The sequence below is a fragment of the Typopeltis vanoorti genome, chromosome 20 (assembly GCF_054136105.1).
Source record: "Typopeltis vanoorti isolate ZY-2024b chromosome 20, IOZ_Tvanoo_1.0, whole genome shotgun sequence".
NCBI lineage: Eukaryota > Metazoa > Arthropoda > Arachnida > Uropygi > Thelyphonidae > Typopeltis > Typopeltis vanoorti.
This window is the reverse complement of record NC_143568.1, coordinates 79,530,733-79,544,994: the sequence shown is the minus strand read 5'-3', so window position 1 is coordinate 79,544,994 and position 14,262 is coordinate 79,530,733. Positions and strand designations below refer to the sequence as shown.

Genomic DNA, 14,262 nt, shown 5'->3' with positions numbered 1-14,262 from the left:
AAATTGTCAAATCAGTAATTTTCTTATAAGTCCGAGTAAATGAATTAATTTGGATCATTGGAAGTCAAACAGTGAGCCGAGTGAATACGATTATAAGCAAAGTGTAAAAACTCGATTGTAGCTTAAATATTAAATATTCCAAAGCACATCACATCGATTTTTTACTTAGGTTAAGTCCCATGTGAATATTGTAAAAAAATTAATATTTTTTGTTTGTCTCGGTATAGTTTGTATTAGATTTTTTTTGTAATAACTTTTTTGAAGCTAACTGTATATACTGTTTCAATAAGAATATGTTAGTGTGTTAAAAACAAATGCAATGTTTCTGTCGCCGAAGCTGTACACTGTGGCATTAGAAAGATTGTTATTGAAACTTGTATGTATGAAAAAGGCTTGGAGGTTCTAGGTGTAAACATCTCCGAAGTCAGTTAGAAAGAGTTCAGACAACTTTCCGATGGCTGTCAACTTACAATCAAAAGAAAGCGGAGGAGAACAAAAGGTGTGCTGAACTTGAAACTTAAGATGAAAGACTCATACCGATTCTTTTGGGTGGGGGGGTTTGCCAAACTTCATGCAAGGTCTCAGAGGAGGCCTAATAAAAAGGGACTGAAGCAAGCAGAAGGGGTCCTGGTTCCAGAATTGCTGTCAGAGAGGAGGCCGCCCATTCCAGAGATGCCATCAGAGAGACTGCCCAAATCCACATTGCTTGAGAGAGAAGTTTCCCATTTTCCAGAAAGGAGCTTCTCGGTTCGAGATGTCGCTAGAGAGAGACTACTTCTCCAGGTCATACACAAGGTTTCAAATTGCCGAAAGGAAGAGTTCCAATTGCCGGAGAAAAGTTTCCAGGTCAGGTTAATGTCAGACATTCACCAGTGTGTTGTGTTTTCATTATAATTTGATGAATCAAACGACTTCACTGATATTGCTCAGTTAATGGTATTTATTCGCATGGGATTTCAAGATTATTCAAGTAAAGAAGAACTTTTGAAAATTATACCATTATTGGGAAGGGCTAGAGGAGAAGATATTTTTTCGGCATTTGATGAATTTGTGAAACAACATAAACTTCCACTTTTTAAACTTGTGTCTATTACTACTGATGGTGCTCCTGCAATGATAGGTAATAAATCAGGCTTCATTTCATTATGTAAAAACGATGACAAATATCCAGATTTTTTAACGTACCACTGTATTATTCATCAACAAGTACTGTGTAGTAAAAGATTAAACACAAAAGATGTTTTGGATATTACATTTTAAATTGTAAATTCTGTTCGAGGAAAAGCCCTGCAACTGCGGTTATTTAAATTACAGGCAGATGATGATAGGGAACTTCTGTTGTACAATAATGTTCGTTGGTTCAGCAGAAGTCAATATTTAGAAAGATTTCTTGTATTAATTAACAATATAAAAAAGGAGATATTTATCCACAATTGAGTGATAAAAGATGGTTGTTACACATCATTTTTAGTAGATATCTGTACGAAATTAAGCAATTTAAATTTAGAGTTACAAGGTAGAGATAAAAATTTAATTGGCATGTTAAGTTCAATAAAAACTTTCCAACAATACTTACTTTTATTAAAGAAAAATATAAATGACCGCGAATTTAGACATCTCCCATATTTATTAAAATTTTTTGAACAAAATCGAGAAATGCTTCGTTATGATTTAAAAGAATTTATTCATGAAATAGAATTAGTTGAGGAAGAAATAAATTCAAGATTTAAAGATTTTAATAAAACTGAATGATTGTATCTTTTATTAATAATCCGTTTCAAGAAAACTTGAACATCACAGAAATTTCAAATAAAATTAGTGGGCTGTTTGATATAAACCAAGCTGAAGTAGAACTTGAGATAATAAACATTCAGAATAGTTTACAATGAAATCATTTGGAAGTATGTACATGAAAAATTCCCAATATTAACTTATATTGCGCGAAAAATTCTGTCATGTTTCGAATATAATTTCGAATATAATTCGACATACTTGTTAGAATCCGCTTTTTCATATATGACAGTCATAAAAAATCAATTAAGAAACCATATTACAAATGATCATTTGGATGATTGTCTGCGATTGGCCACTTCTTCATATCAACTTGACTATGAAAATATTGTGAGGTCCAAACAATGCCAAATTTCATATTAACTTTTTTTTTTTTTTTAATCAACCAGTATTTCCTGTAACTTGTGAGTTTGTAATCAATCTGTTGTTTTTTCTAACTTTGGTTTTCCAAAATAGAGAAATAAATATTTTATTGCAATATATTTGTTTTTTTTTGTTGTATTAAAATAATTAAAAGTGATAAATAAATTTTTCAGTACACAAAGTTTTTAGTTGTGTATTTTTTTTTAGTGTTTATTTGTGTGTAATCAGATATCAGGTTGGGGGAACGTAATCTATATAAGAGAATAGATCACCAAATAACTTTTTATAGAAAAGTAGCTCGTGTAGTAAAAAAGGTTGAACACCACTGCCATAGAGCATACCATATAAATTTCTGTGGAGCATGATATATCAGATTGATCATGTCCAGATTTCATTCCTTACCAAATCTCAAACCTTACACTTCGCAACATTGAACTGATAGTTCCACTTACCTGCCCATTCATGCAATCTATTCAAGTCCTCTTGTAAGGCAATAACATCCACTTGACTCTGCATTGCTCTCCCCAGTTTTGCATCATCTGCAAACAGCTGGATATCACTAGTTAAACCCAACCCAATATCATCAACATACAAATTGAACAACAATGGCCCCAAAACTGACCCCTGTGGCACACCACTAGTGACCTTTCTCTTTCGGGATTCCACACCCCCATATACAACTTTCTGATACCTATCTGACAGCCAGTCGCCGATCTAACTCAGAAGTCTGTTATCCAATCCCATCTGTTTCAGTTTATTTAAGAGCTTGTTGTGTGGCATTCTATCAAAAGCCTTTGCAAAATCTAAGTACACCACTGTATATGCATCTCCCCTGTCCAAGCTATTTGTCACCTTGTTATAGTACATAAGTAAGTTAGTGAAGCACGATCTTCCCTTAACAGACCCATACTGATAACCACAGAGAATACTGCTGTTATCAACCCATTTCTGTATCCTACTTCTCTCCAGCACCTTCACCACAACTCCAGATATACAGACTGGCCTATAATTTGAAGCTACAACCTTATAGGCACCTTTTTGCAGTGGAACAATTTTACCCTCCTTCCACTCCCTTGGAACCTGTGCTGTTGTAAGACTCTTATATAACAGGCATGCCAGTGCTACTGCCAATTCCTTGGAACATTCCCTTAAGATGCGTGGTGATATGTCATCAAATCAAGGTTATTTATTTCCTCAAACACCTCCTGCTCACTCACAGTTAAGCCATCCCCTCCTACTTTATACTCTTCATGTGACTGATTATTACCATTAATCATCTTGTACTTCCTCCAAAGTACTTTCTTTTTTCAGATTTAATTCCTAAGTCACATTCATCCATTTTATACCTTACTTATTCAGCCTTTTGGCTTTTGGAATACATTTGCACATACATTGATGCTGTTATGTATTTCTTTGTCAGTTCCCATGCAGCATTTATTTCCTTGCCATTCAACTCCTCCTTCCATGTTATAGCTCAAAGCTATCTCCTAAGCTTGTCATAATCATCAGCCTTATAATTCCACATATATCCTTTCCTCACAAAAGTCTGCATATGACTAGCTACAACATAGGTGATTACTTCATGATTGCTTTCACCAACTGGAGGAAAGTGTAAAACCTCTCTAACAATTACATCCTCTGATGAAATGACCCATAATACTTACCCGTACTTTCATGGTCAATAATTTTGGGAGACACAACACACGTGTTAAAATAATTATACTTATTAGGAAAGTAACATTTGACGTTTCAACCTCTGTATTGAGGTCATCATCAGAAAAATACATGTATATAAGAAACACGCTACATGCTGTTGCACTTTGCAAAGGTAAAATGAATCTAAGCTGCTTATTAATCTTTTATCTAGCCTGACCTCTAGTGGGAAACAAAAAAAAAATTAATAATATTAAAAAAATAAATAAAGTTTTAAAGAAAAATATAAAAATAAATTAAAAACAGAACTACATTAAACATTTCTAAAGTCCTCTCATGTTGAGATTTCCTTCTGGGCTTGTTCCGGTTGCTATAAGGGTTGCAGATGGGTCCTCCACAATCTTGGAATGATTAGTCCATTATTTTTGTTCAGGTTTGGATTGTGTTTTAGCATTTCACAGGCTTCTTTAAAATTTTCTCTCAAACCAGGTTTTGGTGCAGTGTAGACTTGTTTTGGTGCCTTTCCAGTTAATTCTATGATATGTTTGGAGTGCCTGCTCTGATAGGCCTGTTTTACCATAATGGAGGTATTTAATGTGTCATTTGTGTTCGTCTTTTCTGATTATTTCCCCTATGTAGGGTAGGTTACATGTACATTGGATTTTGTAAACCCCTGAGTGGGCCAGGTGTGGAAGAAGATCTTTGGAAGAACTGAGTAAATTTTTTAATTTTGTTGGGGGTTTGAAGGTAGTCTTGATGTATTTATGTAGTGTGCTGTCTATTTTTTCTGAAATGCCTCTAACATATGGCATGGCTATGGTATTCTTATAATCTTTTTTGTTTTTAGTGGTATTTTTATGGGGGCTCTTGTGAACTGTTTTTTTTATTATAGCCATTTTTTGCAAATGTATGGTTAATGATTTCGAATTCTTGGTTTAGAGCTTGTTCATTCGAGCAAATAGTTAGTGCTCTGTGTTTGAGGGTGCTTATGACTCCTAGTTTTTGTGGTGGGTGGTGGTATGAATTTTTGTGTATGCACTGGCCTGTGTGTGTAGGTTTACAGTAGACCGAGAAGGAGAGACAGCCTGAGGGAAGACATGTGACAAGTGTGTCTAGAAAAGGGAGAGAGTTGTTGTTTTCAATTTCAATGGTGAATTGGATATGTTTGTGTTGTTTGTTCAGGTGGCTAAGGAATGTATTTAATGTTTCACGGCCTTGGGGAAAAATATCATCGACATATCTGGGGCAGACTTTGGGCTTTAGGGTGACCGAATCTAGAGCTCATTGCTCAAAGTGAAATTTAAAATTCACTTTGAGCAAAAGTGGTAAGCTCATGGCCGTGCCTTCTTTTTGTAGGTAAAAATTGTTTAGTCACACGAAATACCTGGAGCGGAGTACGTGGGCAAAGAGGGCCATGATGTCAGGTGGAAATATGTTCTGTAAGAGAATAATAGTCTCATTGATTGGGGTATTGGTGAAAAGGGCAGTTACATCAAAGCTGACTAATAAATCTTGGTTGATGAGAGTGATGTTTGTAATTTTGTTTATAAAATATTTGTATTTTTTAGGTAGGAGAGGAAATGACCTACCAACTCCTTGAGTGTGGCCGCTGATTTCTTGGTTAAGTGGTAATTAGGGCTGTCGATTCCTTCAACTATCGGACGTACTAGTGTTTTTGTTTTGTTTTGTTTTTTTAATTTTTTTTTTAATATTAAGTTTTTATTATTTTTTTGCTTTCCACTAGAGGTCAGGCTAGATAAAAGATTAATAAGCAGCTTAGATTCATTTTACCTTTGTAAAGTGCAGTAGCATGTAGCCTGTTTCTTATACATATGTATTTTTCTGATGATGACCTCAATACAGAGGTCGAAACGACAGATGTTACTTTCCTAATATTAAGTAAAGTAATTATTTTAATACGTGTTGTGTCTCCCCAAATTCTTAACCATGAATGCTGACCACTGTGTAACCTTAAAAGAAAGAATTACACTTCCTTTGTTCACTAATCCAAGTTGTTTATACATTTCTTCATCGCCACCTTCCACATTCCCAGGCTTATATCAACATCCAACTAAATATGTCTTCCTCTCTCCCTCATAACCATTGCCACTATTTCCTGCTTTCATGTCTACCTTATGTGGACTTAATTCCCCTGCTATCATCAGCAGCACTCCCCCACCCCTCTTGTCCTTTCTGTCCTCGCAAAAAATATTGCACCCTTCCGTTTCTATTCCCGTTAAGATATCATCTTCATTCAGCCATGTTTCACTTATTCCAATGATTTTGGGATGAATAAACTCTATCACTGAAACCATTTCATTCCTTTTTATTTCTAACACTTCTGGCATTTATAAACAAACACAGCAGTTCGTTTTTAAGTCTGTAGCCAGTCCTATCCAAGTCATGTGTTGGTTGTGATTTCCCCACTACACCTACCCAATTACCTTTATCACCGCTTACCACATACATCTGCTCAGTCTCAACTTCTCCACCCATATTGCAATATACTCCATTTTCATACACACATTTGCTGGCACTTTCAACATCCGCTCTCCCCATGGCATGCCTTCCTGTCCACCTGAGCTCTCCCTGTTCCTCTTGTATTCCCATTCTCTCTTCCTCTCTCTCATACTACTACTGCTTCCAATGCCAAGCATTTCTGTCTCTTCAGTACCACTCTCCTGATTTTTCCCTTCATCTCTTTATTCTGATCTCTGGCAAGCATCACACACTGTACTTCTGCACACTATACTTTCATCCTCCAAAGTCATTTAAATGCAACCCATCATGCCTGTATAATTTCATTCTTCCCTCAAACACATGCCATACATCCACAAACTCCACTCCCTTCTCCTCACACAGCTCTGCTATCATACCATTCATGCTTTTGGCTCTCCATTGCAACTCATCATCGTCATACCTGGGCAACCCACTGACTACACTGTTATCTTTCACTCTTCTCAGTAGTTCTCCTGATATTCATCCTCACATCCTTCTTATGTCCACTTAGATCATTCGTCCCCTACAATCACAACTAACTCTCTTTCTCATTTCTTCCTCATGTCCAACGCCTTAATTATCGTACTCATTCTTCCACCCGGATAGTAGACCTTATGGACTCTGTGAGTAACTAGCCCTCTATGGAGTCTCCATATGCTGCTATCCTGGAATCACTCGTAACTTCTTTTACACTTTTTTCTTTCATTCTGTTCTCTTGCACACTTTCATTAGCTTCCACTAGATGTCTAACATCACTCCACATATTTTTCAATTCATTTTTCATTTCCAATAACTGTTTCAATAAATCTTGCATTCCAACAATTTCACTCTCTATCTCATTACCTCTTGTTCTGCTGCACTTTACTTCGTTTCCTCATTCATACCGTCTTTCTCTCCCTTATCGCTAACTTTCACTTCTACATCTTTGCATTCTTTTACTCCCTCAGTTTCTCCAGCTTTTGTTTCTATCTCATTTTTTGTAACTTTTCCCCATAACTTTTGCTTCCATTTTGCATTCTTTTACTCTCTCAGTTTCTCTTGCTTTCGTTTCATTTCCGTTTTTCGCAACTTTTTTTGGCAACTTTCGCTTCCACATCCTTGCATTCTTTCACTCCCTCAGTTTCTCCTGCTTTTATTTCATTTCAGTTTTTCATACCTTTTTTTCCATAACTTTCACTTCTACATCCTTGCATTCTGTCAGTTTCTCTAGCTTTCGTTTAATTTCCATTTTTTTTTTTTAATGTACACCATCTATCTTTTCAGTCAGTTTCATATTCTTTGTATCGTGGTCCAACAATATATCACACTTTCGACAAATCTATACTTTCTCTTGTCCATTCCCTCTCTCTCTCTCCACAAAGACGTCTCTAACACTCTTATTTGGTAGTGCTACTTGACGCGCCACTCGCCTAGTAGCACTAGCTGACTCCCACGTGGTTGATCTCATGACTGCCATTGTGATATTTAAAAAGGCAATTTAGACTAATAAATCTGACAGAATTCAGACCAAAAATCACTCAGACACATTTTATCAAAAATAAAAATTGAAATCCTAAAATTTATGAAACACTGCCCAATTATTATTCAAAATAGCACTTATCTTTCTGGAGCTCTTTCTGACATGACACAACTTAGCCCTCTAGCAGCCAATGATCACAAATCACACGAAATTTTACAACTTTCTGAGAATTTTGTATAGAAGAGACTGTATAATTTGAATTCTTTAATTCAAAGATTTGCTCTGCTCAGTTTCAAATAAACTCTAATTAAATTAATTTTTTACACAACTTCAGGCCTCTGAGTGGTCTCAGACTGGACACTGAAAACCATCTGCTGCTAAAGATGCTCACAAACATCCAAACCATGGTGGGATTCAAAATCCACCAACTGTAAGTAGGAAAGCTTAGATTCTGTTCACTGAGCCATCCAAGACAGGGGTAGGAGTAATGGTTTAAAGTTGCAACACCATATATGGACAAGTACATTTACTCAAAACATTCAAGAATTTAAATTCTGGGTTATATGCTTGCAATTATACATCTCCATGAATATGCAAAGTATATTCTTGAAATCAAAGGTGATTGTAGGAATATGCTGTGTTGAGCAAGTTACAGAATTACATACTGACCCAAACACACCTACAGACTTCTCTAATTTTCACAAAGGATACTAAGTCATTGCTATCAAGCACAGTATACAGCAAGTGTACACAAATATACTCCTGAAGATTACATTAAAATCTCAAGTGAACTTAATTTTTTTTATCTCTTATGTCTTATAAAATATGTATACAAGTTTCGTAAATTGTTAGACTTGCATCATCATCAGGGAGACCAAAACTTATATAAAAGAAGACTAGAAAAAAATTAATTACATATAGCAAATGTTATCATGACTTCACAACTAGTATATACGAACAAAGTGATCAGAAAGAAAAAGAAATACACAAAAGACATCTAGACCACTTAAAAATCATAATTAATGTTGTTTATTATTTTAACGGTATAATAGAACACAGAAACTAAGTAAATAATTAATTTATTAACTTGATGCTGATATTTCGATGGTGTTATAACCAGCATCTTCAGAGCACAAAAACACTGTTTGTCACTATACGCGAGACTAAAACAACATGGTGTACTTAAACAAAATTGTAGCAGCAACACAAAGACTAGAGTCCTGATTTTGGCGCCCCTCTATCTGGAAAAAAAAAAAAAAAAAAAAAGCTATCATATATTACTAGAGTCCTAGAAAAGTGCTAGTTTTTTCTTAATATGACTGTCTCCCAGATCTTCGGGAAGTTAATACAGCCATATTTGTTGAGATTTGGTATCGCGTATTGTGACAAACAGTGTTTTTGTGCTCTGAAGATGCTGATTATAACACCAGCGAAATATCAGCATCAAGTTAATAAATTAATTATTTACTTAATTTCTGTGTTCTATTATACCGTTAAAATAATAAACAACATGTTCGACGAACACATAAGTCTGTCCACACGTTTAAGGAATCATAATTAATCTTTATTATTTTTATGATTATTTAGCCTATTTTTATACTCATAATTAATCTTTCTTCTAAAGTCTTACCTCGCACCAAAAAGAACTTTTTAGTGGGAGGTTTTAATTTTACCTTATCTAGAGAACATCTCAAAATTAGACATCGTGATCTTTATATCTTCTCCATGACATCTTTTTTCTCTGTAGTCCCCTACATAATTCCATGATTCATTCAATTTGCTACACTATTTATCCTCCTATCCCTAGGAATACAATCTGACATTGCCATCAGTAACTGATCTTGAACACATCCCCATGTATTAGTAATTTTTTCTCTCAATCATTATACTTCACAGATCATTAATATTTCCATAGTTTGTCATAGTCTGCTGCTTTATAATTCCATACACATCTTTTGTTCAGTGAATCTCTCTCACATACCCACCACCATCATCTTTCATCTCTTACATATTCTAGTAGTAGCTTATACATTATCTAATTGTCATTTTTCTACCTGAACACACACGCTTCTCTTAACGCCAGTCTACCCAGCTTCATGTTGCCACTCTCACTCAACTGTAAACCATCTCTAACAAACAGCTTTCTCCTATCTTCAGTTTATCCCATACAATACCTACATGCTTCCTATACATTGTGGCTATTATGCCATTCATACTTTTCACTTTTCTACTCAGCTCTACCATCATATATTGGCAACACAGGAATTAAGTATTCTGTTTTAAGCATTGGCTTTATATGACAAACTTTTTGTTTATCATCATTTTATATTGGCATTAATTTTGTATATAAATATCAAATTATTTTAGATTAATAATATATGCTAATTATTAGCTGTGTTTAATCTCTTTTAGCAATCAACAGTTGAACAAGTGGCCTGTATCAGCTAATGGAAGTAGGCGTCCAATCTCAGAATATGCCAAAATGGTTTCCAATATGAGTTCCAATCCCCGATATAAAGTAGGCGGCTTTTCCATGATAATTTCATGTGCAAATGTTATATATGAGATGTAGCTATAAGATAATGAGACAGTAAACATACTTATTGAGAAAGTGAACATGTTTGGATTTTTTTTAAGTAAATAGTGTGTTTAATTCTAATTCTGATAATTTGATGTATCTTATAATCCAAAATGGATATCCTCTCCTCACCAACTTTCTAAAAGCTGTTCCTTCTTTCAAAATTTGCTTAATTTAAATATAAATGTATCTTCATTGACCATTTCATCATCATTGCTTATGGAGTCCACTGGCCTTTGGTGTCTGATGCTTGGTTCAATATTCTTTGCCATTTCTCTCTGTCCATTGCCAGGTGACTGAAATCTTGAAAACTCTTTCCATACCACTCTTTTTCATGTCATTTATCCACTCTCGCCTTGGCCATCCTCTTCTGTTTATACTGTCCATTGTACCAAGCATCAAGGTTTTGATCTTTCTACTGTTATCCATCCTGCAGATATGTCTGAAAAACTTTAGTTTCCTTTGAATTATTTTCTTCATTAGATTCTCTTTGCAGTTTACTTTGCTATACAGTTCTTCGTTTGCTACCGTTTGCACCCATCCAGTTCATGGGATCTTTCTATAACATGTTCTTTCAAAAGCCAATATTCATCTCACAGTCTTTGACCATTATCCATGTCTGACAACCATAGACAGCACTTGTGAATATGCATATTTCCAGCAGTCTCAGCCTTATGGGAAGGCTCACTGATTACTTTTCCATATCTTATCCATTGCCTGTAGGTTTGCTTTTGTTATCCGAGATCTTATCTTTTTTACTGTCTAAATCATGTATCGATCATGTTGCTCCCTAGGTATGCGATGCGAAGTTCCTAACTTATCCCAGCTTTTTGGCTTTTCTGTCTCTGGGGCCATTTGTTCCATTGCTTTCTTGATTGCAGATGCCATTTTATTTTTATCCTCCAGTTCCTTTTCTGTAATGGATTTCACTTCTTCCTCGAGTACTTTCCTATACATTTTCTCTGTAATTTCCTTGCTCAGCGTCCTCATATTTCTCTGACTCTGAAACTGCCAATATCAAGTTGAAACTTGAGTTTCAACTTGATATTGGCAATCACTAAGTTATGATTCAATTCTATGCCTGCTCCTTGAAATGTTTGACACTGCTGAACTGATTTGGTCCATCTCTTCCTTACGAGTATCATGTATAGCATCATGTTCTTAGTTCTTCCATCTGGTGACTACCATATCCACTTCCTGCAGTCTTTTTTGCTGAAATTATGTGTTGCAAATTACCATGTCATGCTTAAAGGCAAATTCAGGCATTCTTTTTCCTCTTTCATTGCTAACTCCATATCCATATTTGCACATTATTCTTTCCCATCCTTCATTCACCATTTAGTTTGAGTTAATTTGAAGTTGACAATACAGTAAATTCTCACTATAGTAAACAACACACATGAAAAACTCAACAAAATTCGACTAAAAGAAATTCACTATAACAAACTATTCCCCATGACCCTTGCGAGTTTGCTATAATGAGAGTCAACTATATTATAGTTACTCTGGGAGGAGTGAGGAACTTTCCTTTGTTGGATTATTTTCTCTTGTCCTAAAACATTTCAGACTTTTTAAGGGTTCAATCGTAAACATGATTTTCAAGTTATCAGTTATCACATCACTGATTTAGGCAGTTAAAGTTGGAATGAAAGTGATAAACAGCGAAATTAGCAGGTACTGTTTAACCCTTTAACTGCTATGGTCGAGTTAACTCAAGTGCGGAAAAAAATGGCACCCTCAAGTGGACACCCCTTGCAGATTATGCAAATTTTATAAAATACTATTATTGCCATTTTTGTGAGTGAACAAGTGTATATCAAGAATGTATGATGCTGTCTGGACTTCTTACTTAAGAATTTTAATTGATTTTATTTATAAATTTTTTGCAAAATTAATTCAGCATTTAGGACAATGTCAGTAGAATATAAAATGAGCAGTTAAAGGGTTTAAAAAAAAAAAAAAGAAAGAAAGAAAATTATTATAATCAAAGCAGATGGTAGTTTGCAACTATGCCCTAGACTCAGTTTAGTGAGGGTCTTACTGAGGTGAGGGAGAATATTCCAAACACATGGAAGGAAATAAGGGTAGTGCCACTACGCAATACACCTTTCAATTACACCACAAGACTGTAGGTGCAGCACTGGTTATGATATTGGAGAGGTTGTTAGTACTATAATATAAGACTGAAGTAACAAATAGTCACAATTCTTATGAAAATCATCATGGGTTTAATAAGACATCGTGTTCTGGTAATTCATGTGCATGTTATTATTTATATTAAAAAAGTCAAGTGAAATTCAAAAAATGACATTTTTGGAGAAATATTTTTCTAAGACATTGACAGATTTTCTTGTTATTTGGTTTATAAGTTGGCTGTGGTGGATATAGATAATATATCATCATCACTTTCCTGATGTTCAGGTTACTATGACAGCACTACATGATTATTATTACGTGCCACCTCCAGGAAGTCCAAAGACTCATCGAGGGAGAGCACCTACTCTATAACTCTGTCTCCACCAACTACAACAAACAGCAACTACACCAACGCCATCTACCACCAACTATTACTACCACTAGTATTTCCACAAACATTCATTACCATGGTGGGATTTGAACCCGCAACCTTTCGGTTGGAGAGTGGATACGCTAACCACTTGGCCAACCAGGCTGGCATGATTAAGTTTACATTATTATTAATCTCCTCTCCTCTTTCCTGACTTCTTGGCATCAAACACCTGTTTTGCTAACCTTTCCTCACCATTCTATTTAAGTGGCCATACCATCTTAGATTAGCTGTGCTCACACATTCTTGAGTGCTAATAATGTCAAGTTCCTTTCTAATATCTTAATTTTAATGTGATTTTGCCATTGATGCAATCGATTCACTCTTCTAATTTTTTTCAGAACCCTCATATCTGTGGTCTCTAATCTTTGATCAAGTGCTTTATTTCTAACCCAACTCTCAAATCCATAACTTAAAACTGGTTTGAACACTTTCTTGTGTACTGCTAGTTTGGTGTTTTGGCTAAAATCTCCCTTATTCTATATAAATTTATTACACTGGCTACCCATCATACCAACTTTGCTAATTCTGTTGTCTATTTCCAGATTTAACCTGCTATCTTCAGTAAAAACTGTGCCTAAATAGCTGAAATATGTTTACTTGTTCTATAGGATCTCCATTCAGAATGCAGCTGAAGTTTTTTATGGTCCTACCTATTTTCATAGCTTCGGTCTTTTTATTGCTGATTTTCATGCCAAATTTGTTACAACTGTTATTTAGTTTAGTTAGGGAATCCTGGAAACTTGCATTAGATGTATTTTGAAGTACATCATCATCATCTGTATAAAGGAAAGTTTGATATCTCCAATTCTAATATCAGGCCACTTTCTTTCATAATGTGATCCATATAAATGATGAATAAGAGTGGAGATAATGTGTATGCTTGTCTTTCCTGTATTTCCTTCAGTTATAATTGTTGACTAGCAACTTAAATATTGACTGTGGACTGCTCTGTATGATGTTCCATTCACTCCATGTAATTGTAATATTTTGAAACGCTTTTCTCTGGGCACTTTGTCATATGCCTTTTCCTGATCTGCAGAACTTAAGTACTGATCCTTGTCATATTCCCACGATTTCTCAACTATTTGTCTTAAAGTGAAAATCTGACCTTGACAACCTTTATTTGGCCTGAACTTAGCTTGTTCTTCTCCAGGTTTCTCTTCCATAATTTTTTTCAACCTCTTTTCAAGTATGCTTCCATAAATCTTACCTGGAACACTTAGTAAAGAAATTCTTCCTTAATACTCACATTAAGTTTTATTCCCTTTTTTTTTTTTATAGACTTTTTTTATAGACAGTGATCCATATAAATGATGAATAAGAGTGGAGATAATGTGTATGCTTGTCTTT

At 35.0% G+C, this 14,262-nt stretch overlaps 1 protein-coding gene across 5 annotated transcripts in view; it reads left to right on the top strand.

The window, feature by feature from the left end:
* Klp68D (kinesin-like protein 68D) overlaps positions 1–14,262 on the top strand; it is a 479,354-nt gene that overhangs the window by 404,925 nt on the left and 60,167 nt on the right. For all 5 annotated transcript variants that reach the window (XM_090410558.1, XM_090410557.1, XM_090410556.1 and 2 more), the window contains exon 20: positions 10,178–10,283. In XM_090410558.1, coding sequence (XP_090266684.1) covers positions 10,178–10,283 — 106 coding nt within the window. The remainder of the gene's footprint in view (positions 1–10,177; positions 10,284–14,262) is intronic.